We start from the raw sequence: 26,398 nt of genomic DNA, 5'->3' as shown, positions 1-26,398 counted from the left end.
ACAATGAATAGGTCTGTGGGAGTTACGTGAGCAGGTTTTAACTGAGTTTAGCTGTAGCTGTTTAGCTGTAGACCGTGAAAGCTATGTTTTATTTTTACAAGTTGTCTTTGAGATTCTTTACTTGTCAGAGGATATAAAATTGCTCTTAACATGGGAACTGAGCAATCATCTCAACTTCTCGATACCACATTGTGTCTTCTTTTTTTTTCCCCCTAGGGCTGAATACTGTTAACATTGTAGGACTGATTGGTGGGGAGGAGTTTTGTCGTTAGCTAAGGGAAAAAGGAAAGAGAGGAGAATGGTCCATGCTGCTGAAGTCTGTGGGGAGGTCTGTTTCGAAGGGCGGTGGCATTAAGGGGATCCTGCTGGCGATCCTCCTGTTAAATAGGAGGATAAAAGGTGACAGGGCAGCATGCAGGTCTGTCTGCCTCTTGCACCCTCTCACCCATATCTTAGCTTTAGGAGATCAGAAATCATTGGGGTCTGAAGCAGGAGCTGAAGGAAGAACTCTAATCCATCTGGAGGACTCCTCAGCCTTTTGTGTGGACAAACAGCAGGGTCTGACACGGTAAGGGAAGACAATTCAAGTGAGGTGTCCCTCTTTACAGCCTTTCCTCTAGGACCAGCTGTCTTACCAGCTTGCTTTTCTTCCAGCACTCTTTTGAATTGAAAAAAATGTCTTTAGTGTCATCACCATGATGTGGAATGGAAATGTGCCTTTTTTCCACAGGGTAGGAGGCATTGCTTGGTTTTGCTGTGTTCCCAGTCAGGAACTTAAATTTATTCTGCCTTAGAAAACTTCAATGAATTGTGAAATTATACTTAAGGGAAAAACTAATTTAACTTTTAAAAACACTTTGCTTTTTATTAATAACTGTTGGACCGTAGTGCCTAATTAAGCTTTGTAAAGCATGTGGATGTCTTAGAGGTAGAGCAGCTGTAACCCTGTACTTTTAAGTTCATAGCAACTTCCTCATGATTCCAGAATTATTTGTCAAGCAGTGACAAAAGCAAAGACAAAGTCTGACATATTGGATAGTTACACAGTGTAAAGACTTTGAAAAGTCTTTTGCAAGGAAATCAGTCTGGTGATTGACAAAGCATTAAGCATATGCTCTGTGTTTATACGCCTAGAGCGCAATACCTAAAATGTAAAATCAGGCTCTTAGATAATCCACAACAGTCTGTAATCCTCAGGGACAGGTTACTTGAAGTACTTACGCAATTTAATAATTATGAAAATACATATATAGTTAAATTTTATTTTGTTGATATTAGGTTAAGATGTCTTAATACTGTCTCTCAAACTTGAAACATTGATTTATCACAGTTCTATGAACATCTTTTCTGAAATATTATACTTCAGTGTCACTATTTAGCTACTGTTTGCCTTCAGAAACTGTGTAATGAACTCAAACAAATGGCGACGATTTCGTGGGAAAAGATTGCTGACATGTTGCTTGCAAATCTGGTGTTTTATGATGTCTTTAATTTATTATCTATTTCCTGGGTAAGGACTGGTTTATGCCATTCGTGTCTTCCTTAAAGGTCATGTTCTGGAGTGTTTGTCCTTTCTGACATTTGTCCACATTCAGCACATATGGAAAAATTAAGTTTGCAGATGTGACCTACGTTAAGTATGATAATATTTCTGAAATAAATCAAAACTAATTTGCCTAGAAATATTACTGAGGAACTGTTTTAAATGTCAGTGTGCTAGTGAAATTAACAGTTGTTCTTTTATTGAGCATGCTGTTCCGCGGAAGTTACCCTCTTAGCAATTGTCCAAGTATAAAATCTGTTATGAAAACTGTCTTTGCCATTTATTACTGAAGATGTTTACAGTCGTAAAAGTTTCTAGATTGACCACAGTGTTCAGTTTGAAATCTGTTTATCTGGTAAGTTTCCTAGAGCATTTGTATGAAGCTCTATCCCTTCCTGAGTAGTTGTACAAAGGACTTGATGAGAGGTAGTTATAACAAGGTTATTTCAGCATGGATACTTAAGAGACGAAATCTTGACTATGCTGAAACGAGTGGAAAAACTTCTTGCTGATTTCACTGTTGTCAATATTTAAACCAATTAAACCAAATTTGAATGATGCATCCATCCAGTGACACTACTGGTACACTCACTTTGTTTGGTTGTCTTATAGATACCTTTTTAATACAAACTGGATTGATATTATTTACCAATTGTAAGTAAGAGATATAATTTATATATTTTTGCTTATTTTTACATGGGTTTGTGAAATAAATTGATAGTACTATGTATGATGATTCTGGATTCGCACAGGTTAATGGCTGATCGAGTGCTTGTGATTGGCAGTGGAGGGAGAGAGCATGCGCTGGCCTGGAAGTTGGCCCAGTCTCCACATGTAAAACATGTGTTTGTTGCTCCAGGGAATGCAGGAACAGCTGACAATGGAAAAATTTCCAATTCAGGTAAAAAGGGGGAAAAATAGAATATTGTGCCAAGTAATCAGTAGTATCGGCATTGGAACTGAAACAAAACTGACCACATTTGTGTTGAGTCAGTAGGAGATAACAATTATTCTTTTATTTTACTGGCACCACAAATTATTTAAGGCATGTATTTATTTTTTTTCTGTGTGTTTTGTTTCTGAATTTTATAACTGCCTAGTAAAACATACTATATCTATTTTTAGCATAGCTTCTTAAGACAGTGAAGCTTACATGAGACTGTGTATTTGTACACCTCATCTCTTTTCTCCCACTGTTGTGCTTGAATTCACTCACCAATTTCAGCAAAATGTAACAGAGGAATAGAAGGCTCGAAGTTATTAATTTCTGGATAGAAACTTCTCTGGTGTCTGCCCAGACTGCTCAGCTAAATTTAGCTACATCATGCACTGGCATTGAGTAAATCTTTGCTCACATGTTGAAATTGAGTTTCCCTATGAACTTGCAGTTTTATTTTTTAAAGTTTTTATTCTGTTATGATAAACGGCTTTTAAAAATTTATATTGATTACATATAGCAAATAAAATACATTTAGCAAGTTAGTAGGTGTGTATTAAAAGCAGTAGTGCAAATTGGAAATGTTCGTTGTTCCTTTTGGACTCTGTTATCATTGTTGTATTGCTTGTTTTACTTTGCCCTTCATGGGCTGTTTTATTATTTTAACCATAGTTAGGGTGATGAACAATGCCATTCTCATCTCCCATCTCTTATTTAGGCTTTGCAGTGGTAACTTAATTATATTTCCTTTTCCTTTTCAGCTGTATTAGTGAGCAATCACACTATTGTTACCCAGTTCTGCAAAGATCATAATATTGGACTTGTGTTAGTTGGACAAGAAGCTCTTTTGGCAGCTGGTAAGGCTGAAATAAATTAACTTGACAGTAAAAATCAGCACCTTGGAATCTGCTGTAAAATTACCTCTTGTGGACATTAAGATGCACACTGACTTAATTAAACTAAGGAGCAAGAAAATTTGGATTATCTTGTAAATTGTAGTCACTTAAAACACTTGGCTTTACAGCTGCATGCTGCTTTTTGTATGTTAGAAAGCAGCAGGGGAAATCATGCAGGATCAAGAATCAGTAATGGTTACAAGTACTCTCGTGTCTTCTGCTCCGCTTTCCTTTATATAAAGAAGTTTCTTGCAATAGCCCTAATATTGTTGCTAAATGCAACAGTACCCAGACCATCACATGCATTTATTGTAATGTGCAGTAAGATCTCCATGTCTCAAATAGTGAGCAGAAGTACCAGACAGTCCTAACAGTAGTCATGGGATGGTAACTGGGAAAGTGCTTAGTAATGTAAAGAGCTAAAGACCTCTTAAAACTGAATGATGAAACAGGTCATTGGATATGCAAAACCTTATTTTAAGGATGAATTAGCTATCTGAGACACGGAAAAGTGTAACAGGCTGCTGGAATGGTTATGTGGTTTTCCTTTTGCCAAAATGACTCGATGTTTCCAAAGAGATGACTTGGTTCTTTTGCTGGTTTTGGTAATTAGGGATTGTTGATGACTTGAGAGCAGCAGGAGTTAGGTGTTTTGGACCATCTGCAAAAGCAGCCCAGCTGGCGTCCAACACCAGTTTTGCCAAAGCCTTTCTGGATCGACATGGAATCCCAACAGCCAGATGGAAAGCCTTCACCAATCCCCAGGAAGCTTGTAGGTTTATTATCAGGTAAATATTTTGATACTGGAAACCCTCTGTCAAGTTATCTTTGCATTTGGCCTTTGTCCATGATAGTTGCCTAAAACTTGGTAACTTTTCAACTGTTGTTCTTCTCAAGTAGCTACTGAATGAATTAGTTTTGTAATTTCAGACAGATGGTGCAGGTGCAGGGAACTTAAATAGTTTGATTTTTCTCTTCATAGATCACAGCTCTTCTTCCCTTTGATCACCTTCTTCAGGATGCTAGTTAACTATTTAAAAGGCAAAAAAATTATGTCAGTATAAAATATTTCCATAAATCTTTCTGTAAGGGCAAGAATATTTTCTACACAGACAGATACCAGCAAAATGCTCTTCTGGAGTGATTTGGGAGGGACCGGTCAAGTACTCATAACCTGAGGAGGATATTCTGATTTCTTCAAGGCTAGACAGCATCTTTTCCATGGAGAGTGAAACGTAACTGCCTATCTCTGCAATTGCTTTGAGTGGTAATGCCTCTGAAGTCATGGGGGATCCTTTGGGAGAGTAACTTACTGCTGTGGCTATTTTGGTCTGGCCTCACAGCAGCTGCTGTGTTCAGCTACACTGGTCTGTGTCTGTGTGTCGGTTTCACGGACTTCTTGTCTTTGCTGTCACGTGCTACATGTGGTATAATCTAGTGGAACTTTTTTTTTTTAAATAAAAACAACCTTTTCACTGACTTTGCTCTGTAGCAGCATTTAGTCTGTATTACTGCTGTGCAGAAGAACAGGCCAACAACTTGTATGTCTGTAAGCATGCATAAGACCCAAACAGGAAAACTGTATCTCAGGTCAACATACATACAGAGAGCTTTGTGTGAGCCTGCTTTGGCTGCCTACATAAATCTAGAGTTGAGATTTATCCTAATAGAAATCCTAATGTGGAAAGGGGAAAGGAGATGTTGTCTCAGAAAACAGGCTAGTAGTGTGTAGAATCAGCTCTTCAAAAGAGGCATTTTATTTCGCTGTCCACAAGCTGGAAAGAGATGCACGGATAAAGTGTAGTTAAAATATGTTAACATTAGGCTGGTTTGTTCTTTTTTTCCCTTCTAGATTTAATTTATGTTTAAGAGTAAGTGGAGCAATTCTGTTCATACACTAGTTCTAACATATCCTTTACATGCAAGACCTAACTCAGCCTTAACCTTACAACCCTAAACAGAACTTCTATAGTGGTTTATAGGATTATGTACTGTAATCTGGTGTTATAAAACTATAAATCATCAATGAGTTCATCTTTCCAAACCTATGACAGGAGTAAAATAGTAACCTAACTCAGGGAAAAGAGGAAGAAACTGTGAGGTGTTAAAGTTATAGAACCATAGAATGGTTTAGGTTGGAAGGGACCTTAAGGATTATCTAGTTCCAATGCCCCTGCCCTGGGCAGGGACACCTCCCACTAGACCAGGCTGCTCAAAGCCCCATCCAGCCTGGCCTTGAATACCTCCAGGGATGGGGCAGCCACAACTTCCCCGGGCAACCTGTTCCAGTGTCACACCACCCTCATTGTAAAGAACTTCTTCCTAACATCTAATCTAAATCTACCCTATTTCAGTTTAAAACCGTGCCCCTCATCCCATCACTATGCTCCCTGATGAAGAGTCCCTCCCCATCTTTCCTGTAGGCCCCCTTTAGGTACTGGAAGCCCAGGATGCAGTTGGTTTTCTGGACTGCGAGTGCACATTGCTGGCTCATGTTGAGCTTTTCATCAACCAACACCCCCAAGTCCTTCTCCCAGGGGCTGCTGTCAGTCCATTCTCCGCCCAGCCTGTATTTGTGCTTGGGATTTCCCTGATCAACGTTGAGGACCTTGCACTTGGCCTTCTTGAATTTCATGAGCTTTGCACAGTTCAGTGCAAAGTTCAGTGACTTGTCCAAGGATGAGTTGAGTTGAGTTGGTGTCAGAAACAACAACAGTATTCATGGATTTCTGGTTCACAGTCTTGTGCTGAGGTCTGTAAGAGCCCATTCACCTCCATGACAGGATGGGCTAGCAAGGACTGTATTTTTCTGAAGTGTTATTCTTCAACAGTTCAGAAAAACAGGAAGAATATGGGAGGCATTCAGCTTAAAAATTGTAATTTCACTAGATGCAGTAGGGATGCCTGAATCTCACTTTTGCTTTCATTTAAAGCACAGACTTTCCTGCACGAGTTGTACGGGCAAGGGGCCCTGCTGCTAGAAAAGAAGTGACTATTGCAGCCAGCAAAGAGGAAGCCTGCAGAGCTGTCCAAGAGATTATGCAGGTGGATAAATCTTTAATTAATCAGTGGGAATTCAATTCTTGATGTTCTGTAGCCTGTGAGTTTGTGATTTTGGGCACAGAAAGTATTTTCAGGAGAAACTTGCCCATTTGACTAAGGAATTTCTCTGGGTATCATCCTCAAATTCCTCACGTTTGCCCCAGACAGTGGGTAGTGAGCAAGGATTTGTAGTTTGTGACTGAACTCTCGTTCCAGCACTGAGTCCTGCTGCCCTGCCCCTCCAACTTTTTCCATATTTCATTGGCTCCCTGGGTCTGATAATGTGCATTTCAATGTCTCTTCCTTATCTCCAAATGAGATTCTATTGGCTTTGCTTAACATAACAGAATTCAAGCAAGCTGGTAGTCTTCATATGCATTGTTTTTTCTGTTAAAAGAAAATAAATAGAGGATTTAGCGAGTAGATGTCATATTTGCTAACTGGAAAAATTTTTTTTGTACAGGACAGAATGTTTGGAGAGATGGTTGTTATTGAAGAACTTCTTCAAGGGGAAGAACTTTCTGTATGTAATCAATGGTGTGGTTATGTGCTTTTATTCTTTGGCATAATTGCTATGCATTATGCATAAACACACAAATTTATAATTTCAAATTTTTTTTTATGTTTATTTTCACTTACATAAATAAATGTGCAATCTAAGCAACTTCATGTCATGCAACGTATGTTGTCACTAGAATTTTCTTCTACATTAGTCGTAAAATTGCAATTATGGTGATTGTTTTAGGTGGAAAATGGTCTTTTTTTCCTAAGATGACCTAAAACATGTTTGTATGGACTTTGTCTTGGCAAGTCTTGTTGCATCAAAAAATTTGTGCTAATATTTAGTGCCTCTTTTAGCACTTTCTTTACCATGGATTACTCAGGATAAAACTTAAGCATGCGTATTATATAGAATCATAGAATCATAGAATGGTTTGGGTTAGAAGGGATCGTAAAGATCATCTAGTTCCAACCCCCTGCCATCGGCAGGGACACCTCCCACTAGACCAGGTTGCCCAAAGCCCCATCCAGCCTTTGCCTTGAACACCTCTAGGAATGGGGCATCCACAACTTCCCTGGGAAACCTGTTCCAGTGTCTCACCAACTTCATAGTGAAAAATTGATTCCTGCAATCTAATCTAAGTCTACCCTCTTTCAGTTTGAAGCCATTACCCCTCGTCCTATCACGACATGCCCTTGTAAGAAGTCCCTCCCCATCCTTCCTGTAGGCCCCTTTAGGTACTGGAAGGCCATTATAAGGTCTCCCTGGAGCCTTCTCTTCTCCAGGCTGAACAACCCCAACTCTCTCAGCCTGTCTTCATAAGAGAGGTGCTTCAACCTTCTGATCTTTGTGGTCATCCTCTGGACCCTCTCCAACAGGTCCAACATATGCGGCATCAAAACTGAAAACAAGTTCTTTGTGCAAGGTTTGTCCTGCACTGAGAAGACCTCACACTCATTCAGGCTCCAGATCTGCAAACACACACTTTTAACATGAAACGTATGAATAATTCTGTTAAGTCAATGAAGACTATTCACATGCCTGAAGGTAAGCATGTGTCCACGTGACTGATCGCTCAAGATCTAATTCATCAGAAAAGAATTGTTATGAGGGCCACCATTTCTCTTACTTATTTAAAAATGAGAAAGAAAGCTCAATGAATCCTTCAAGTCAGTGGGCTTGCTGCAGAATAAGTGTATCCTATTGCATTCTGTCTTTGATTCATAAATTTTCCTGGCAGAACTGAGACTCAGCCTGCGACCAGCAGTGTTAACTTCCCTTAGGGCAGGACATTGTCACTGTTTCTGTGTTGTGTGCATCTCTCAACAGTGCTTGTGCTTCACGGATGGTGTCACTGTTGCCTCAATGCCCCCAGCCCAGGCCCACAAACGATTACTGGATGGCGACCAGGGTCCAAACACTGGAGGGATGGGAGCCTATTGCCCGGTTCCTCAGGTATAGCAGTCCTCCTCCTCAGCCTGCAATAAGGCTGATCACATCTGTGTTAATATATCTGCTTTAGGGCCCCGTCTTGTTTCTATCACGTAGGCCAGATTTCTTCTGGAATTGATTGACACTTTGCTTGTATAAGTGCAATACAGGGCTCAAACTTTAGTAGTCATTCTTTAGGATTTAAAATGAGCCAGTGTTCTGAGGAATAGTCTCTCTTTTACCTTTTGCATTGTTCCTCAACTTGATTTTTCTCTGTTCCTATTAGCATCACTTGAAATGTCACTGCAAAATTCCCTGTATGCCTGGAGTCTTTGTGTCTTGAACATAACCTTGGTTTTTTTGTTGTTGATTCTTAAAGCTGACTGTTTTGTTCTAAATATGCTTCTCAAGTACACTATTAGTGTGTTTTTCTATAAGTACAGAAACAATCTTTCTGTGTACCGCCCAGGTTGTCAGTGTCTCAAACCTCCTTAAAATTGGTCCGCTAAAGAAAGAACCAAACAAAAAATCTTGGGAGACAGAGGATCAGTGTATCTGTCCTTCAGGCAGCAGCACCCTTATGGAAGGAGTGCACTGGTTGCGGGTGGGAGAGCAGAAACCATGGCTGAGGCATCTACTTACCCCAGTCCTTCCAGATCCTATGTGCTAGTCCAGCAAATGTCATCATTGTCTCAATCGGTTTGATGTTGATCGTCAGGTTCCAGAAGTTCTTCTAGAGAAAATCAATGATGCTGTCCTTCAACATGTTGTTGATAGTATGAGACAAGAAGGAACAGCATATGTAGGTGAGTAAGCATTCAACTGAAAAACAAGGTAAAGTCATATCACTGTTAGAGATTGTTAGTTTCCTTGTTAGAGACTGCTTTTGAATTCCAAATAATATTTATTTTTTAAAAAAAGTAGTTAATTTTTCACAGAGTATTAAGCCTCACTGGTTTGGTTTATAGCTCTTCCTTTGGAGAGAAGAACTTTTATCTTTTCTCCATAAAGTATGCTGTATTTTTATTAAATATTGTCAATTAAAACAGTTGCAACCAGACTCTGTATTTCAGGGTATGATATATACTTAAATTCAGTTGTACTGTTCACTCCTATATACAGCAGTGTAAGTTTTCTTAAGATCTTTGTCTTAAGGCTGTTTTGAAAAAGGAAAGTGATACTCATAGCTGTCACTTAATGCCAATGACTGCTTTTGATGCTGAAGACTGTCGAGATCACGTGTGAAGAGTTGGGTTCCCGTCTGTGATGGATTATCTGCTATTTGGTACCTTTTTTACAATGACCAAATCCACAGTAAGAATTTAGTAGGCGCCGAACATTTTCAGAGTGGTGCTGGAGGACCTGATTTTTTTGGGGGTTTAAAATTTAACCCTTGTTATTCTCTGGGGATTGGTTTTCTGATTATGAAATGAAAGGCCTGCTTTAGATTACCACATGTATATAAGTGTGTTGCAGTAGAAATCACAGAATACCAACTTCAGTAAGTTTCTGTTTGTTTTTGTTTGTTAGTAGCAGTAGCAAATTCTGGTATTTTTGCCTGACATACAGAGTTATACTTCTATATTTATGCATAACAATAGCGCACTTAATGGTAAGAAAGTCACAAGGTCTGCATAATGGGGTTTTATGGGAACTGCGTTTCTCAACCTGTCAGTTCCTTTTGATCGCTGAATGCCTGCAATTAGAGGGCTGCAGCAGAAGGCAGAACTCAGCTTCCTGTTGCAAAGGGGTTGCTTTCGTTGTATTCGGTCTAAAATGTGATGCAATGTTCCTCAGGTTGTTGCTAGCCACTTTGTTGGTTATTGTAGAATTAGTATGACTTGTGTGTAATTGCTTGGAGAATCCCTGTCCCTAATTCCTTACAGTTTGCAGAAATGCATTGCACATTCCAAAATACTGTGTTGCATTTAAAGGAGTTCTTGAAAAATAAATATTTAAGTTCTTTGCTCAGCTGTGTTCTTTCTGTTCAGGTGTGCTGCAAACAGGTTTAATGCTTACCAAAGATGGTCTGAAAATTTTAAACTTTAAATGTCAGTTTGGTGACCCTCAGTGCCAGGTGAGTGAAAGATACTGGAAACTTAAATATGCTTTATTCTTTTACCTCTGACTATTACTTTTAGGGAAATGTGTGTGATATATTTGGATTTATGTCTTCCTTCCCCTGAACACGCAGATCTCAATGAGAATGTCTTAGACAATGTATGAGGTAACTTAAAATTTTAGCTTTTCGACTTCTGTGAATTGTTAGTTAAAGAATACAAATTAAGGAGCTGTTCCTCAGATTTCATTTTTCTGGATAGAAGGAGAATGGGAGGGACCTAAATTCATGTTCCTTCTACATAATCTCACATCTCATTTTTGTAAATTTATGACTGTTGCAAAAAGATGCTGCAATTTAATGCTCATCTGTAGTTTCCAAATCTACTGGTATAGGGAAATACAGTATTCTCAGTTTGGCAGGTACAGATTTTACAGATTAATTGATTTTTCCTTATGTTGAATTTCAACAAGTCAGCAAAATAAAAATTAACTTCTATCTTTACAAAAATTTTCTGCAGGTAATTCTTCCACTGCTTAAAAATGATTTTTATGAAGTGATTCAAGCAACAATTGATGGCAAACTCTGCAGCTTCATGCCAGCCTGGTCAGAAAATAGTACAGCTGTGTGTGTGGTCATGGCAAGTCCAGGATACCCAGGAGACTGTGACAAAGGCATGGAGGTAACAGGTAACTGCAGTAGGTTGTTTACTGTTTAATTTCAGCATAGTACTTTAGTAGGTTTGCATATACCTCTTCTCTCAGAGATCTCTACAGCTTTCCTCCATCCCACCCCTCACACTCTGTCAGAGTCTGCCTTCGTCCATCACTCCTTGTCCTTGTGCAAGGGATAACTGTTCAGTAAGGTCTTTTAACTAGAATGTTTGCCTGTCCAAAGTAGCACAGGGGATACGTGTTTAAAGTTATATCATTATATGAAGTTCTCTCTGTAGCTGGTTGCTGAGATAAGAATGTGATGGGGAATTATGTTCTCCTGGAGCAACTCTGGTGTGTCCACGGGGAGTGCTTCCATAAATTGTGCTGGAAACATGGACCACAGTGTTGTCAGCACATGACTGCTTTTTCCTAGCTTTGTTTCCTTGCCAGGAGGTCATGTTATCTTAGCTAATGCCTAACCAGGTGATAAGGGTGAGACTTGAGGACCTGTGGCCTTCAAAGTAGCAGTGGTTCATGCCTCCACCATCAGCTTGGTTCCTTCCCTTGTGCCAGCGAGCCAGCCAGGTCATTACTGTGTAATGCTGATAAAGACCTCTTCTTCATAGGGCTCAAAGGGTTTTTGAGAAATTGGGCATGTGGGCTTTAGATCAATACTCATTTTCTGTATTAAAATTCTTGCGGTTTAATATTAAGATTAATCTTTTTTTAAAATGTTTACAGAGAGAACTGTTGCAGAACTATTTGCTCTCAGCTACTGCCGTGCCTGTCTAATAGTATGCCTTGTGTAAAGCAACATAGACAACTGATCTTATGCCAAGGCCACCTTATTTTTTTCAGAATTCTAGTTACCCTACCTCAACCAGGGAGGAGGTCATATTATATTGCTTTTTCCCTTGTTGAGATTTCTGCTGTCATGTTCTCCTCGTCCACCCTCCTCTTCCAGTTCACTCACTGTATTTATTTTGTTTTGTCAGTGATATTCTGCAAAACTCCGCATATCTGTAACTGTAGAAATCCAAACCATGTAACTGAATGAATCCCTCTGCTAATGAGCTGCCTTTCACTAGTCAAACTCAGGAACTTAACTTTTTTCAACTTGGTATTCATACCTTTAAGAGTGAGGTTGTATGACCACCCTGCTTGTTAATCACAAAAACAGACAGTCAAAACAACGTAATTCAATTCATTCTTTTATTATTATCCTCCAACCCCTGGAGTTCTGTGGGGTTTATTAGGGTTTTTTTCCTGTTTTCCACATTGATTCCCACATTTTAATGGCTTTGAAAAAACATTTTGTTCTGCAGTATTTGCTAAAACATCATGGGAAGGAGTTAGGTTTCCATTACAGCGAGGCCAGCTGGGGCTCAGCTTTGACCTTGTCAGGGCAGCGCTGTGGCAACATAACACACTGCACCTTCAGCAAGTATAAAGGTTCCTTTTACTTGTTTATAAAGACTGTCTAGCTGACAGCAAGGGAAAAACTGTGCTGTTTCACTTTTTCCAAGCGATGGCAGCAGTTCCTCCTCTACCCTTATCTTCTCAAAATTTGAATCTAAAAAAAGCCCTGAGCAGTCTTGCTTTCCTCTAACAGGAAAATACATGGAAACAAATTAAAAGAATAAAATATGTCATTTGTTTTAGCTATTGGACAGCCACCTACAAGTGTTTGTAGAGCACTGATCCCAGGTGTGGTAGGGAATTGTGTGGACTGGGCACAGCAGGGGAGTAGCTGAGGTAACTTTAACATTAATGGTTTAATATTAGGGAGAGGGGAGAATCGAAGCAGTAAACTGCTGTAACTGTGATTTCATACAGGAAAGCCCTGCATAAATTATTCACAAATACAATATTTAGCACAGTTTTGCCCTGGCACAGGCTAGTTCTATGTCCTGTTGTGGCTCCTGGATCTCTTATTTCTGTTCCTGTGTGATCTGTGTCCTTACTGGACATCTCAGAAGGGACTCCTAGGGCCAGTGGAGTGGGATGCCCTTCAGTGGGAATGCTGTTTCTTGGAAGAAAGGTAAGGTGAGAAGCTTTATTCTTGTTCTGCCTTGCCTGAAGAAAGGACCTCAGTCTTCACTGCTTTGCCAACATAGTATGTGATTTAAAATACTCAGAGTTCCTTTTGCTTTTTTAGGACTGCTGCAAGCCAAAGAGTTAGGACTGGAGGTGTTCCATGCTGGCACAACGCTGAAGGATGGCAGAGTGGTGACAAGTGGTGGCAGAGTCCTCTCCATTACTGCTGTTAAAGAGGACCTGATGAAAGCATTGGGAGAAGCCAACAGGGGTGTAGCAGCCATACATTTCAAGGGTGCCACGTACAGGAAGGACATTGGCCATCGGGGTATACGACTTCTCAAACAGTCTCTGTATGTAAGCAAAGGCACTAGCAGAAATAGATCCTAGTCCAAAGTTTTCAATCTATTGTTCCCATTTGTGTCATGAATGATGGTCTATGCAGAAAATGTCACTACTGCTGCTAGCACGTCCTTTACTCTCCGCAGGGGTCTAATATACAAAGAGAGACGTGTGGAAGCTGTAACCAGTGATGTTTTGTTTCATCAGCCAGAAGCATCAATTGTAAGTGGTACCAGATCAGGTAAGGCTGGGAAGACTGTTTGAATTTCCTTAGTATATTGAATGCAACAGCAGGTTTTTTCCTCGGGAGGTGAGCCATGCAGTCTTGGCATTGAAATTGAGCTTGAGAAGCTGGGCTGGGGTCACCACAAAGAAAGAAAATTCATTTCTTTCTCATCACTCCTCATTTGCTTAATTAAAAAATAGTTGGCTTAACATGGGGATGATTGCAATTTTTCAAGGTTAGTCTAGTGAACAGAATAACTCCTGGATTAATGGAATGGTTTGGTATGTCACTGGACAGAAGTAATCCTACCAGGTGTATGCATAAGGACAACGCACAGACAGTTATTAGGCTGTGGCTAACAATCTCCAAACTTGTTATTTGCTCTTCAGACTGTGTTCTTTACTCTTAGCAGTGATCTACTGAGGAAGATTTCTTGTTGATTTTTTTCCCTCTTAGAAAAAAGTAGTTACATAAAGAAAAAAGGTGAGCTGTTAACAGTTTGGTAAAATGTTTAACTTTTACTATACACAATCCAAAGGTCACATACAGAATAATAAAAATCTATTTACAAGACTGTGAAATATGTGACTTTGGGGTCCATGCTTCATAAAGCTGTGCATGTTTTGGTCAGTGACACAGTGTTGTCTTCTCCAAGAGATCCTTGTTTACAGTACTTGCCTTGAAGAGTGTTTTGGGTCTTTTTATTTCCCTTAAAAATGATCCTTGACATATTTGTACTTAACAGGCAGTCATTCAGAAGTAGGAGCCTTTGCTGGTTTCTTTGACTTGAAAGCATCTGGTTATGATGATCCTATCTTGGTATCTCAAACGAAAGGCCTTGGACCTAAACTGCAGGTAACTTGCAACCTGACTGTAGCAAAGCTCATGTTATCTCCCAAGACTGTTTTAAATGCCACAGCCAATTGTACCATCTGCACCCTTCTGAGCATTCTAAATACATCTCAAGACCACTGCAATGGTCATTTGAACTTTGTAGATGATCATTTGAGCAAGGCCTGTGCATATGTTATCGAGAATGTAGAGGCTCTGGGTATTTTGTAATGAAATGGTAATAAAACGTATAGCTAAGCACTTGAGGAACTAAGAACCAGAATTTCTGCTGTAAAAGTGAGGGTCCTTTGGCTTTGAGAAAGATCAGTTCAGAGGAGTACAGGAGAGCGTTGAAATGATAACTATCAGACTTAGCTTAATAAATTGTATGCAGAGAGACAGCATGATTACCTTTGTCAGGGCACTAGGGAAAAGAAGGACTGAGGAGATAAACATTAAAGGGGAAGAGAAGCCAATAGATAAAGAATGCTAATTACAGAAGAACAGAACACATAGGATAAGTTGAGCCAGAAATATATACATATATATATAGAATCAGAAGAAGGCTGTCAGCCATCAGAGGAGTTGGAGGTCTGAAGCTGCCTTTTACTGGTCAAGCACAGCAACTTAACTTGTTTCAAGTTGGTGTTTATACCTTTAGTAATGGGATGATGATATCGTGTGGCTTCCTGCAACAGCAGGAGACTGAGCAATATAATCCAAAGGGTCTTTTGCAGTCTTACATTCTTGAACACCTCTGAGCATGAAAAAGCGATTGGTGCTGGCTCTTGTGAGTCTTTGTTCCAGCTGCTTGGCAGAAAGGCATTCCCAACTGTGTTTACACAGACTGTTCCCAAGACTCTTCCTTGGCCAAAAAAAGTTGGCTAATGCCTATATGAATTGTTACTAGATCAGTGGGAGGGAGATGTTATAATGCAACAAAGGACATGGGATGACTGGTTTCCATAGCACTTCTAAATCCATCAGCCGGTGAAAGAAATCAGGCTTGTAATCCAAACTCAGATTTTGTTTAGGTGCTGATCTGTTACCATTTTGAAGCCAGTGATAGTATTTATCTGCATTTTTTCCTTGCCCATCTTTCTGTGCTGAGATTTTCTGTACTATAACTACACTGATAGAGCTGTGACAGTAAAAGGTCTTTAAACCTTAAAAGGTAAAAACCTTAAAAATTTATCCATACATATGCAATCTTTTCAGACCCTAAAGTGGTAACTGACAAAGATGAATTGCACTGTGTGAGCTGGTGCTGTGCATATACATCAGCAGTTGGCACAAATGGAGCCGCTCGGGTGTATCCCTGACAGTGTAGAAACCTCTGCTTGTAATAAAGTAGTGTGAATATCACCACTTCATAGAAGCCATGATGTCTGAATCAGGTTTCGTTACTTGTAGCATGCAAACATCTTGAGAATTTTTTTTAAAATCAAATAGCAGCCTTCGTGAGGGAAACATTATTGCTTTGTGAAAGACCTGTCTTTCAGGGGAGCCTACAGACTAGGCCCATGTTGTTGTCTGTCACATGAGATAGCTGAGATCAAAAGACTTCTTGGGGAGGGTGGGAGTGAAGAATCTCATTCCCTGTGGACTTGGAGAAGAGGAAAACAATTTACTTGAGAAATTGTTTCAGTTTTGCTGTGTAGCGCTGTGAAATTAGTAGGCAAAAGTAAAGCAGAACACACAGTGGTGTTTGAGCAACCCGATCTTATTTTTGGAAATTGCTAGGATGTTCTGAAGGTTGAATATCCTGGGAATTTGTAATTGCTTTTAGACACCTCTTATTCTGGATTTGACATAATATTCCAAAAAGCAAACAAATAAACAAACAACCCAAAATGACAATTTCTGGGTATCTGGAACTAGAACTGGAATTAATGTTTCAAAAAACAAAATGGATTTTTCTTTTCTTTGAAAGAAAATGAGCTGTTTTCTCTTGATTTAAACTAGATGATGCACCAGGGTATCCTCTGCGTGTATGTTCTTTTGCGATTCTTTTCAGGCAAAGGACTATTTCTACTTATTTGACTGATTAATATCTGAGTTTTGCATATTTCTTGTCACCACTGCTGGTTCCCACCATGTTTTGCAGATTGCACAAGTATGTAAGAGACATGACACCATAGGTCAGGACCTGGTTGCCATGTGTGTCAATGCCATCCTGGCTCAAGGAGCAGAGCCTCTCTTCTTCCTCAATTATTTTGCCTGTGGCAAACTTGATGTTGAAGTGACTGAAACAATCAAAGAAGGAATAGCTGAAGCTTGCAGAAATGCAGGATGTGCTTTCCTGGGTATGAACATTCCTCTCCTTTGAGATTTGAAGGTTCTGATGTTGAAACAATTTTTAGGGAAATAGACTTTGTAGGCAGAAGCAGTATGTGGTAGTAGAACAGCTGGTTTCTGTTTGGTGGAAAAAACAGTCAAGCATTTGTGCTTAAACTCTTCCTTATCTCTAAAATGGGTCAGCACAGAGGGATGATTTTTACTATTCATGCATTTGGATCCTGATTCTTGTTTATTTATCCTTGTACAAAGGAGAGCAAAACTGGATGCTTCACGTTCTTGAAGTGTTAATATGTTTTCATTCTCTCTCTGGTATTCAGTCATAGCAGGGAGGTGCCAGATAAGTAGCATGAAATGAAAAGAAATAATTTCTTCTTTCAGTAACTTCATGAAACTTCATTTTGTTGAAGTCTTGAGGTGATGTAAGAAACCAACGTGGATTTTTAAAATGTATCTGAATGTGCTGCTTAGGCTGCATGTCTCTGCAGCTGTCCTGGATACATTGCTTATTTTAGGAGATGCTATAGATTTAAAGTTAACAATAAAAAAGTTTACAGCTGGTGCTGACTGCTTTCTCTCCCCGCGTAGGCAGGGAGATGGCTGAGGTGATTGGCATGTATTCTTCTGGAGAGTATGACCTGGCTGGCTTTGTGGTTGGCGCAGTGGAGCGAGGGCAGATGCTTCTGGGGCTGCAGAGAGCTGATGAGGAGGATGTGCTTATTGGACTGGCCTCTTCTGGGGTTCATGGCCGTGGCTTTAGCATCATAAGGAAGATTCTCTTAATGTCCTCCTTACACTACTCCTCACCAGCACCTGGCAGTTGTGGTGACAAGACTCTAGGTATGATATCTTTCTTTTCAAAAGCAAACCTGCAAATGAATTGTGTTCAGACGTTTTCATAACTAGGTACTGCCAAGGGTTGCTCACTTCAGGATGGGTTAGGGTTAGTCAGTCTTTGGGGTAGGTGTGTGGGCTTGCTTCCACAATTTTGGAGAGTGGGCCAGTGTTTTTTGCTACTTCCCACGAAGAGCAGAAGGGAACCTGTTCAGAGAAGCATTCCCACTAAACACCTAATGACCTTTTAAGCAAATTCATTGAATTGACACTTTTGTTTGCAGGAGATATATTGCTGACCCCAGCTAAAATGTACAGTCCATCTTTGCTGCCTGTCCTGCGCTCAGGGCACGTGAAGGCTTTTGCCTTCATTGCTGAGGAAGGTTTGCTGGAAGGCATCTCCAGAATCCTGCCAGAACATGTCAGCGCTGTTCTAGGTAAACATTAAAGACGACTGTTTCTGTTTGACAAAATTTATATATAGCATGGACTTGACTTTGCCACTTGAGTTATAGACATACTCAGAAATGTATGTGTCTCCATAGTTGGAGACTGAATGACCCAAAGGCAGTGCTCTTCCAAAGAGCCTACCAAGAGCATTCCTATTTCAAGTAAGCATCAGCTAATGAGCACCACTCTCTCACTGAAGAAGGGAAATTTAAGGAGAGTTTGAAGGCAGCTCATCTCTAGGACAAAAGGTGTTTGAGAAGATTGTGTGTTCTGCAACATGCCTTTCTATACTAAACGTTTTGAACAAGCACTGAAGCTTGTTGAGAGAATTAATTTGCAAGATTTGCTCCACCGTACATGTACACACACACACACACAAACATATTTAATGCAGTTTTATGGTAGGTGGTATCTTCCCCGCAACAGATTAGCATTTGCCATCTGTAAGTAAGGTAAAACATTTTCTCTTAAAGCCAAAATTGGGCAAAGTAATCAAAAGTTCAAAATATTAAAGAAAGCCATATTTATGTGAGTCCAAAAATATTGTGGGAATGGGGGAAGGAAGGTGTCTGTATGTCTGTCTGTATTTCTCTGGAATTAAACTAGAAAGGAAAAGAATAAATCCAGCTTACTGAGGTGGTGCCTAGCTTCCTTGCCCGTGCCTGGAACCACAGACAAGATAACAAGCCCAAGGGTTTGTTAGTTTTCTAAAGTGAAGTCAAGATGGCAAGTCTGCACCATCAAGCTTTCTACAGACAACCTCAGGCCATGCCTGTGTGAGTAAGGTCACTGTGAAAGCCTATCCACGCTTGTCATCTGTGTGTAGAATATTCAGCCCTGTTCCAGTCTGCCCATCAATACACCTAATTATACACTCTTCTACTAATTATTGATTCTTGGAAAAAGAAAACGAGGATATGTTTAAGTAATCCAAAAAAGCCAGAAGATTATTTGTCCCACACCTCCTTTATCTCTTACAGAAGAGATGTAAGTCATCTGTAGCTTTGTCCTGGCTGATAAGGGATGAATACATTTTAACTCGCCATCATTTCCTACATGTTCTCATTAGAAAGTCTAGAGAAGACTTGGCTCACACAAATTATGGCTAGAAACCTCTAGCTAAGCAGCACCTATAAACTTGACTAGAAGTTGGGTCAGTGTCCTCCTCGGACAGTATTCTTAAAATAGCAAGAATTAGTCTCTATCAGCTCTTGTAATATACCATTGTCATTGTATATAATAAAAGATGGGTAGCAAACATTTGTGCTGACCATGTACAAATTTCAATCATTTTCAGATGCTCTCAGTTGGAAGATTCCTGAAATCTTTTGCTGGCTTTATAGAGAGGGAAACCTCTCTGAGGAGGAGATGGCTCAGACGTTTAATTGTGGGATTGGTGCAGTCTTGGTTGTGCAGAAGGACCTGGCTCAGCATGTTCTCAAAGACGTACGGAGACATGAGGAAGCTTGGCTGATTGGGAAAGTTGTTGCCCCTTGTCACACAGGTTAGCAAATGTCCTAATGGGAAGTGAAGGCAGTCATAAAAATTAAACACAGTATGGTTTGATTCAAGGTGTAACAGATGCATCTGTCTCACTTCAGAGGGGTTTCCACTTTAGGATACGCTATTTAATTTTTAAGTTGATACAGGGTAAGTTGATTTAGCTCTGATTCTGTGAAGTGCTGAGCATCTCCTGGGAGGTGCCAGTTATCCTCGGTTCTGTAGGGTCTGAGGAGATTCCTTATTGCAAAGTTTCTGTAGTTCATATCTTTTTTCTGTCATTTGATTAGGTTGGAGGCTACTGGATACCTTCACAACTAGATTTCATTATTAAATACAGTGAGAAGTGAATGACTCGTTTTCAGAGTGACAGTACTTGAGTAGTGTCTTACCTGGGTACCTGTTTGAGACTTGAGTAAATCCCTCTGCTGACTGTAAGGACTCAAACATTATTTAGTTGATTATACTTTACCGCAGTTGTACTAATCAACCCACGTCCTTTCCAACCCCTTCCCAACTCACATGGATCCTGCGTAAAGACAGGATAGGCCACAGGTGTGTACAGTCATATGTGATGGTAAGTCTTCATTCTGGTATGCTCATTGCTTGACATATAGCAAGACATGAGCCAAAATCCCTCTGGAGACCAAACAGCTCAGGGAGCATTTTGGCTGCCCAAAATGGAGCCTCAGTTCTGTCGACATCATTTTAAGTGTAGTTTTGCAACACGAGAGAAAAAAGAAGACAGGTATCAAAGATAGGAATAATCCTTGAAAAAAACGTGCCATACCTAGGCCTTTGTAAACAATTCTGCAAGTGAGTAACACAAAAGAGATCAGCACTAGTATGAGTTGGTTTGCTCAAGTAATACATGTTTTTGTAGTTCAGTTAGTGCTAGCATAAATTCAGTGCTGATTGATAGGTTTTCACTTAATTGAAACTTATGATTAATAAACTATACGAAGTAAATTTAGATGGAAAAGTAAAATCTAAGGTATTTTAACATTTTCCTCACATTTTTGGAGGAGGTTCTCGTATCGAAGTCAAGAATCTTCTAGAAGCTCTGCAGCTGAGCAGCCCCCAGCACCTACTGAACAGCGCTGTTGTCGAGAGTCAACACCAACCCAGAAAGAACAAAGTTAAAGTAGCTGTTCTCATCTCCGGAACAGGTGAGCTTTCATTTATCATCACACAGAGAAATGTCCTTACAAAGGAGAGGCTGAATTCAGCCCTGATACACGTGCATCCACCTTGCCTTTTTTTTCAGTGGCACCTTCTAAAACCGAGGTTGCATTTTGACTGGAAGGCAAGAAGGTGTGTTGTACTGCTTAACAAACGAGCTTTGTTAGTGCACAAATTCCTTAGTCCTCTTCTATTCATGCATTTGTTGAAACCAAGATTTTTGTTAGATAAATGGAACTGAGGGCCAATTCTCAGTGACATAGATGTTCATCTGTTTCATGAATGTTTTCTCTCTCTTCATTTGAGGCACAAACCTTGCTGCGCTCATCAGTTATGCAAAAGAGCCAGGCAGTTGTGCTCAAGTTGTCCTTGTCATCTCCAACAAGTCTGGTGTGGAAGAACTGCGAAATGCAGCCAGGGCTGGAATTCCCACCAGGGTAAAGGCACTCATTTCCTTTTCTTTTTATGACCAGCTCACAGCTACTGAATCCATAGGTCTTTATGAAATTCTTGGTAAGAATTCGTGTTTCACTTTTGTTTAAAATTTTTATGTGGATGCAGCACAAAGCTGTCAAAGTTATCAGTAGAGACAGAGCTGAAAACTGCATGGACCTTATGGAGGCTGTGAGTGTCTTTCCCATCTCTGCAGTGAATGCTACAGTCCAGAGTTAGGAAGGGACTTAAAATAAGCAAGTGCCTGCATTTAGAGATGGGCTTAAGTTTCACGGAAATCAGTATGTTTACACTCTACTTTTGCAAGTGCTTTGATGATTTGGGTCTGAGACTGTAGCCCATGCAGCTTCCAGCTTTAACAGAAATCAGTAAGACTTCAGGCTCTGCGAAACACATAAGTATGTTGTCTCCTTGGCTCGTCCCTTCTTAGAAAGACCTTTGTGTTTTGTTCAGTCACTTCCACCAGCACCATACAAGTCTCTTCTCCTACCTGTAATCAGTAAAGTAGCACTATATTACGGAAATTTTCACTGGTTTGTTTCATAAAACAAAGACTTGAAAAAGAGAGTAACATCACGTCATCATATTTGACAAAGTGTAGAACGTGGCTTTTGAAAATATTCAACAACTCGGGATTTCAAATACAGCCCACCAGGAACTCCTACTTCGAACATTTAATGATTTTGAGCAGTTATCATGTTTGTACAGCTATGCACAGATGGAAGTAAATGGTGGTAGAGGCTCTTCATGCATTAAAAATCTTTCAGCAAGCTTCCTCAACAACTGAGTTGGATTCACGTTACTTTTTTTATGGCGATGTAAAGACAAATCTCTGGTAAAAAAAGTTATGTCAAAATTCATTCGCATTTCCATAGGCAAGAGCATTAGTGCTTTGTTAGCCCCTTTTTGGAATGTCCTCATGAACAGAGTCAGGAACCAACACTTACCTTGAGAGCTGGGGCTGAGAGGTGGAGTAGAAATAGAAGAAGACTTGAGTCCTCACCTTACACAGAATGTCTGGCAACTTTTTTGTCTTTTTAGATAAGTTCATGATTTTCAGTAAGCAACTAATAGACTAACTGGTGGTAACGTTGTCAATGAGTCATTATTTTTACTTTAGTCTTCGGCTAGACATTCTGCAGTAAGAGGTCAGTATTTTCCAATGTGTTCCCCCTTATTTCCCTCTACACCACATTACTCACATGTTTCTCTTTACACAGTTGGCTTCTCTTTGGGCTGGTTTTCTCCATGTCCTAGAAAGCATCCTGTGCGAAACAGCCAGTGTTAGCTAGCAAGTGATTGGGGTGCTCCCAGGACTGTTTGTATGAATGTGAAAAATCACAAATGTCCTGACAAAACTACAAACTTCTAACTCGTTAAGTCCTCAAGTGCCCTGGAATTAATCTGTTTTGCTTTCTCTTTGTTGCCCAAGTAGTGTCTCTCATTCACACAAAGTTATTTCTTTGATACAGCTTTTGATGTGTTTTAACGTTTTAGGTGATTGATCATAAGTTATATGGGAGTCGCTCGGAATTTGACAGCACAATTGACCGAGTTCTTGAAGAATTTGCTGTTGAACTAATATGTCTTTCAGGATTTATGAGAATTTTGTCAGGTCCTTTTCTCAGAAAATGGAAAGGTAAGAAATTGGAACTGTAAAAGAGAAATTAAAATATGTATGCTTGGTCTCACCAGAATTACACAGTCATAGTTCTTTGTCTTTTGGTTAAATCTCTCACAGCCTTGCTGACACTGAGTTTTGCATGTAAATCAGTGGGGCTGCGCTGTGCCTTCATTTGTTCCAGCCAGCGGGACCGCGCTGGGATTCTGACTGTGCATTGGCAGAGAAATGCCTTGTGCTGGCATAATGAGTAACAGAGAGGCAAAATCAGGGTCACAGAGTTGGTCTGCCTGCCTTACTGCTGGGAAGGAGAAATGCCTGCAGAGCAGGCAGGAGGTTGGTTCTGTCTGCAGTAGGGGACAGGTAGCGTAACTGTGTCATTTGTCAAGGAGCCGAACTAGGGAGTTGTGCTGAACTTACCCCCTGCAGTTGTCACGCAGAAAAACATGGGAGAGAGACTGATTTCTCAGTTCATCTTCTTCCTGCGCTGCCCCAAGGGCTGCACAGCGTAGCACTACTCCGCACTGTGTGCTGGAAATACAGCCATCACAGACGCCCAAGAGAGTGTGGCTCTGCTGCGGGGCAGAGCTTCCTTTAGATGCGCTCCAGGCCAGGGGATGGGGGAATGCACACTCCTCTCTCCTCTTGGCTCTGGGCACCACACGCCAGCTCCCGAGGCCTGGCTCAGAAGTTACTTACTCAGTATGCGGATTGCACTTGGGCACACTCCTTTGGGAATGATGTTTCCTATGAAAATCACTTCCATCTGTGCAGTGGCTCTGCATGAGGCTGCAGTGTGAAGTCCACTTCCAAGCCCCTCATCTGCAGCATGAGGGACAGTTACCTGGGAGGGGAGAGACTTAAGACGCCGTCTGTCCACCCACAGACGCAAAAGCAAATGAGGTCTTTGGCCTTAACTGAAACATGCTTCCCTGGCTACTGCCAAGGCCTGCAGACCATCACCTGTGTTCCTGGAAGAGCAGTATTTCCTCAGCTCAGAGCAGCGCTTCCTCAGATGTTCTTAGAGGTTGCAGCACCATGTATATATTTTTTGCTTTTTAACCTGAATCTGAACGTGTCTGTTACGTTCTGACTGCAGTTCAGACCATTTACATTCCTGAGTGGTGCTCAATGCTGTTGTTTTGTGCTGATGATCACATCTCACTTTTATTTTTAAAGGAAATTCAGTTCAAATTGATTTTTTTTTTTCCTCCTCTCACATCGATGCCTAGGGAAAATTTTGAATGCTTCCCCATCACTTTTCCCACCAATCAAGGATGGAAATGCCCATCGGCAAGCCCTGCAAAGTGGATTCAAAGTCACAGGCTGTACCGTGCATTTTGTCCTGGTAAGTGTCCTCTTGCCTAACATTGAGTAAGTTATGAAAAAGAATTTGCTTTTTTCTTTTCTTTCTGAAGGGAGAGGCAGGAAGAGATAATAGGAATGTGTGGAAATCTTGGGATTGTTACCAGTAAAAATGGGAAGATGTGGGGGTTACGTTGCATTTGTGGTTTCTTGAGGTCCTGTCTTCTTCCTTCATATTATGTTTTTTTCTTCAGTTTCTCCTACCCTCCGCAAACCACCCTCTGAATCTTCTAGCCTATGTCTCTCTCCCCACCGTACCCTCTAATGTAATGTAATGTACCCCCTGATGGAGGTCATAAGCCTCTCCAGATGTACTTTAAGGCTCCTGCACACAGCTACAGATGTGCTCACCGAGATCTCTCGTGAAACTTTCTCTGCCCTATCTGCATTGTCCATAACCTTCCTGAGACTGTTCACCTGCCTCTTCTGAAAGACTGCCAACATCTCCCTTTTAGGAGGAATCTAGTCCGAAAGCAGTGATCCACCAGGAGCCGGTATCTGTGAAGGCAGATGACACTGAGGAGACACTGTCAGAAAGGGTTAAAGAAGCCGAGTGTCGGGCTTTTCCCATTGCCCTGCAGCTGGTGGCCAGTGGAGCAGTGCAGTTAGGAGCCGATGGTAAAACTTACTGGAAACAAGAGAGCCAAAGCCTGTGTCTTCAAGAAGAGAAGAGAGACTGCACGTCCTCTCTCCTGGCTCTGGAGCCTCAAGAAAATGATGTGGCGTAGCCAGGTTAATGAGTGGCTTGCTCTTCGCTCATTTTTCCCTCCTGCCCCCTCCTCCCTACCCTCGATGTGCTTTTCTCTGACTGCAGGCGTGTTACAGGTTTCCATTCTGAGCTGTGATCCTTTTCCCTGAGCTTGTAGCTTTAGTTACACTCCTTTTGCAAAACTGGCGGTGGAAGCCAAGCTATCATTTCAGATTTTGCATTTCTTTGTTTTGTTTTTTCATCTGTAGAGGGGATACTGTATTACAAATCCAAGAGGGGGCCTAAGCTGTAAAGATGGTCTAGCGCTTCAGAGGGAAACAAATTCTTCTGAGGGACCACTTTTTGTTGGCTGCATCACATTGCAGAGCACCAAGAGCTTCACAAAGCAACCACACCCACAAACCATGCTGCTGCAACAGGGTGACTGGCTACTGTTGGATGGAAGAGGACAGACGTGTCGGGGCAGAGCAGAAGCGAGGCCCAGCATGGCATGGTGTGGATTCAGGGGTGAACAAGCGTTACAGATGAATGCATAGTTCTATGGGAGGAGGTGGGAGTCTAGAAGGCCCTCGTCCTTGTGAGCCCCGCCACTGTGGGAGCACCTCAGGGTACAGGGAAAAGAGGATATGCAAACACGTGCACCAGTGTGGGAGCCAGCATCTAGTAAGCTGCCAAGCAGAAGACCCAAAGGCCAACAAGACAGGGAGCTCTTAAAAGGCGAAAAGAAATGAAACAAACTCCCCTTCACAGATTATTTGTCGATACGATGTAATAGTGCATACTGAACATACATCTAGATGCTTTCCCCTGCTCCTTGAAAGGGGGCAGAGCATAGACATTCTCCAAATTTCATATTAAAACATTTGGATCTTGAGGGATGAAAATGTGTTTAGAGGGACTAGAAACACCAGTTTTCAGGCATTTTCTTCCTTCATCCTTGAAATCAGCAGGATAAGATATCCTCACCTTGACTTGCAGTGGCAGGAAAATCTCAATTTTCTTTGTTGACTGAATGATTGGCTTGGTCCAGAGAGTTGCTGCTGTTAAATAAAACCTTTTTCTGTGGGAAGCTTATTTTATATCTGCCGGAATAATGACTTGCATGCGAGTAACATAAATCAGAGGAAGAACGCCAGCTAAGAAGCTACTTGAACAAAGTAGAAAAGAAGTAGACAGAGATGAATTGTCCAGAGGAGGCATCACTAATAGCCATTAGATGCAATGAAAAAAGTGTAATCTTGTTTTGGTATTATGTGTACTGTACTAGTAAAGGCATACTCTATCAGGCTGATTGAGATCATGAGTCTAAATTGTTCCTTTTTTTTTTTTCAGTGTTTCAGTAGTTAGGGAGGGGAGAAAAATTCGGTTCCCTCCCGTAAGCGCTGCCATTTATGTACAGAAATCTGTATTTGTCCCTTGCATTCTAACAAGTGCAGCAAGGAACACAGACTTTTCGTGATCTGGGAGAAGAAGGAAGAACTGCA

General features: G+C 40.8%; 1 protein-coding gene across 10 annotated transcripts; it reads left to right on the top strand.

Annotated features, from left to right (window-relative positions):
* The first annotated feature begins 463 nt into the window (after positions 1 to 463).
* On the top strand, positions 464 to 25,855 carry LOC128910073 (trifunctional purine biosynthetic protein adenosine-3-like). 10 transcript variants are annotated; one of them, XM_054202920.1, is made up of 23 exons: positions 464 to 568; positions 2,296 to 2,444; positions 3,242 to 3,337; positions 3,990 to 4,164; positions 6,310 to 6,421; positions 6,882 to 6,941; positions 8,250 to 8,375; positions 9,070 to 9,157; positions 10,343 to 10,428; positions 10,931 to 11,099; positions 13,225 to 13,456; positions 13,592 to 13,686; positions 14,417 to 14,526; positions 16,610 to 16,808; positions 17,389 to 17,640; positions 17,919 to 18,071; positions 19,382 to 19,588; positions 20,613 to 20,753; positions 21,073 to 21,203; positions 22,717 to 22,858; positions 24,073 to 24,188; positions 24,661 to 24,937; positions 25,163 to 25,855. In XM_054202920.1, exons 2-22 carry the CDS (start codon positions 2,300 to 2,302, stop codon positions 24,931 to 24,933), a joined length of 3,108 nt encoding a protein of 1,035 aa, XP_054058895.1. In that variant the 5' UTR covers positions 464 to 568; positions 2,296 to 2,299; the 3' UTR covers positions 24,934 to 24,937; positions 25,163 to 25,855. The 10 variants fall into 10 exon arrangements, 8 of the variants coding, with proteins under 8 accessions (XP_054058895.1, XP_054058889.1, XP_054058903.1 ...); XM_054202914.1 differs by having other exon boundaries at positions 20,610 to 20,753; XM_054202928.1 differs by lacking the exons at positions 24,661 to 24,937; positions 25,163 to 25,855 and adding an exon at positions 24,400 to 24,603 and having other exon boundaries at positions 20,610 to 20,753.
* The last annotated feature ends 543 nt before the right edge of the window (positions 25,856 to 26,398 follow it).

Source organism: Rissa tridactyla, chromosome 1 (genome assembly GCF_028500815.1).
Source record: "Rissa tridactyla isolate bRisTri1 chromosome 1, bRisTri1.patW.cur.20221130, whole genome shotgun sequence".
Lineage (NCBI taxonomy): Eukaryota > Metazoa > Chordata > Aves > Charadriiformes > Laridae > Rissa > Rissa tridactyla.
The sequence above is the reverse complement of the archived record's forward strand: the minus strand, read 5'-3'. Positions and strand labels throughout refer to the sequence as shown.

Excerpts from the sequence above, each read along its gene's own strand:
- LOC128910073 (XM_054202907.1), top strand. The coding sequence starts at position 2,276 with ATGATTCTGGATTCGCACAGGTTAATGGCTGATCGAGTGCTTGTGATT. Across the intron at positions 9,158-10,342 it reads AGAAGGAACAGCATATGTAG|GTGTGCTGCAAACAGGTTTA; the intron begins GTGAGTAAGCAT and ends CTTTCTGTTCAG. Across the intron at positions 13,687-14,416 it reads TGTAAGTGGTACCAGATCAG|GCAGTCATTCAGAAGTAGGA; the intron begins GTAAGGCTGGGA and ends TGTACTTAACAG.